This window comes from Carlito syrichta, unplaced genomic scaffold (assembly GCF_000164805.1).
Source record: "Carlito syrichta isolate Samal-C Ts95f unplaced genomic scaffold, Tarsius_syrichta-2.0.1 Scaffold307058, whole genome shotgun sequence".
Lineage (NCBI taxonomy): Eukaryota > Metazoa > Chordata > Mammalia > Primates > Tarsiidae > Carlito > Carlito syrichta.
In genome coordinates, this window is record NW_007251154.1 from 25,915 (window position 1) to 27,851 (window position 1,937).

The 1,937-nt window shown below is 54.3% G+C and overlaps 1 protein-coding gene across 1 annotated transcript in view; it reads left to right on the top strand.

The window, feature by feature from the left end:
- Positions 1-287: 287 nt before the first annotated feature.
- Positions 288-1,937, top strand: part of B4GALNT3 (beta-1,4-N-acetyl-galactosaminyltransferase 3) — a 63,467-nt gene continuing 61,817 nt past the window's right edge. Inside the window, exon 1 of the mRNA XM_021715400.1 lies at positions 288-535. Coding sequence (XP_021571075.1) covers positions 288-535 — 248 coding nt within the window. The remainder of the gene's footprint in view (positions 536-1,937) is intronic.

Below are 1,937 nucleotides of genomic sequence, written 5' to 3' on the forward strand. Positions count from 1 at the left end.
CCTGCTGGGCTCAGGCCATCCTCCCACCTCAGCCTTTCAGGTTGCTGGAAACACAGGCGCGCGCCACCACGCCCAGCTAATTTTTTTGTTTATTGTAGAGACAGGTCTCGCCGAGTTGCCCAGGCTGATCTCGAACCCCTGGGCTCCTCTCACCTCAGCCTCCCCAAGTGCCGGGATTAAAGGCACGAGCCACCGCGTCTCAGTCCATGCTTACTGAACTGAACATTCATCGGTCTCGGACCCTGGTGAAATAATCTAGGCCATTCCTTTGATTTTTTTCAGGCAAGATGAGTGATGGGCCCCGGTTGGCTAAGCTAGTTAGCTGCATGTCGTCTCCAGGGCCTCCGACGCAAAGCAGGTATCCACAGGGATGGGGGCCAGACGAGGCCCTGGGGTACAGCTGTGCGGGGCTCAGCTGTGCCCCGAGCAGGCAAGGGCGCTCGGAAGATTTTGCACATGATGTCGATCGAGCCTTTGAAGAAGTGGGAATTCTACCCATGCTTGCCCAGATGCCGAGCGGGTTGCTGCTGGCTCTGTAAGCAATGGAAATAAGAAGGCTATTGTGTCAACTCTGAGAGGTTGGTGTCTTCCTTGGGGGAGGAGAGGACACGTTGGAGGGGCTCACAGCCCCCCCTCCCCGATCCTCTTCCTGCCCTGCTGTGATGGGAGACACACTTGGGGAGGGGCTGGGAAGGAGAGGAGGCTGGGCGGGGAGGGAGACAGGCCCTTTCAAGGCAGGCCAGACTCTTTTGTGAGCTGTTTACCCCGCCTCATGCCCAAGGGTGCAGTGTGAGTCATTTAATCTAATTGGTTTAATAAGTAAACGATCTGGGTACAAAGCGGGGGAGGGGGGCTGGGGAGGGGAGGGAGAGGCAGTGTATCCTGCAAACCCTAGAGTCAGCTTTGAAAAGAAACCTGTTGCCAGCTCTCTAGGGATGGCGATGATTAGACTGGGAGTGGGGAGGGAGATGGAGAGACGTCCACGTGGAAAGAAAAGTAGATCACCAAAGTACAGGCAAACAGAGAGTTAATAGAGCATACAGAGAAAAAAAAAGAAAAAGAAAAAGAAAAGTAGAGGCCTTAGGTGGGCCAGCTGGAGATTCTCAAAGCCTATCTTTTTTTTTTTTTTAAATCATTGTCTCACTCTGTCTCCCAGGCTGGAGTGCAGTGCCATGATCACAGCTCACTGCAGCCTTGACCTCTCGGACTCAGACGATCCTTCCGGCTCAGCCTCCCGGGTAGCTGGGACTACAGGTGCACACCACCACGCCCAACTAATTTTTTTGATTTTCTGTTTCTTTGTAGAGACGAGGTCTTGCTATAGGTTGTCCAGGCTGGTCTCAAACTCCTGGCCTCAAGCCACCCTCCCACCTCGGCCTCCCAAAGTGTTGCGATGGCAGGTGTGAGCCACTGCACGTGGCCGTGAGTGGCTTAACGCTTGCTCACCTGGGCTGTTGGCAGGCTGCTGTTGCCATTTACAGGATGCAGAAGAGGTTTGGGAGGAAAAAATCAAGAGTTTGGTTGAGTCTGAGATGCCTCTCTGATATCCAAGGCGGGGAGTAAGGTAGACACACCGATAGGGAGTTCAGTGAGCCATCAGGGCTGAGCCCGGGATGTCACCCACATGCAGGGGTGTTCAAAACGACCTGCTGAGATCAGGAAGGCGGGCGCCTGGACGGGAAAGAGGATAGTCCAGGGCCTGTGCCCTGGTGAGTCATCCAGTGTCTAAAGGTAGGACAAGTGTGGGGCATTTAGCAAAAGGACGGAGGAGTGACCGGTGGGAGAAGACTGGGGATTACAGGGCGTCATAACTTTCTGCTTGATACCCCCCTGTGCTATGTGATTTAGGGGAGGGTCACCTGCATATGCTACTTTTTTTTTTTTGAGTTGGAGTCTCACTCCTTCGCCCAGACTGGAGTGCAGTGGCCACTCCCGGC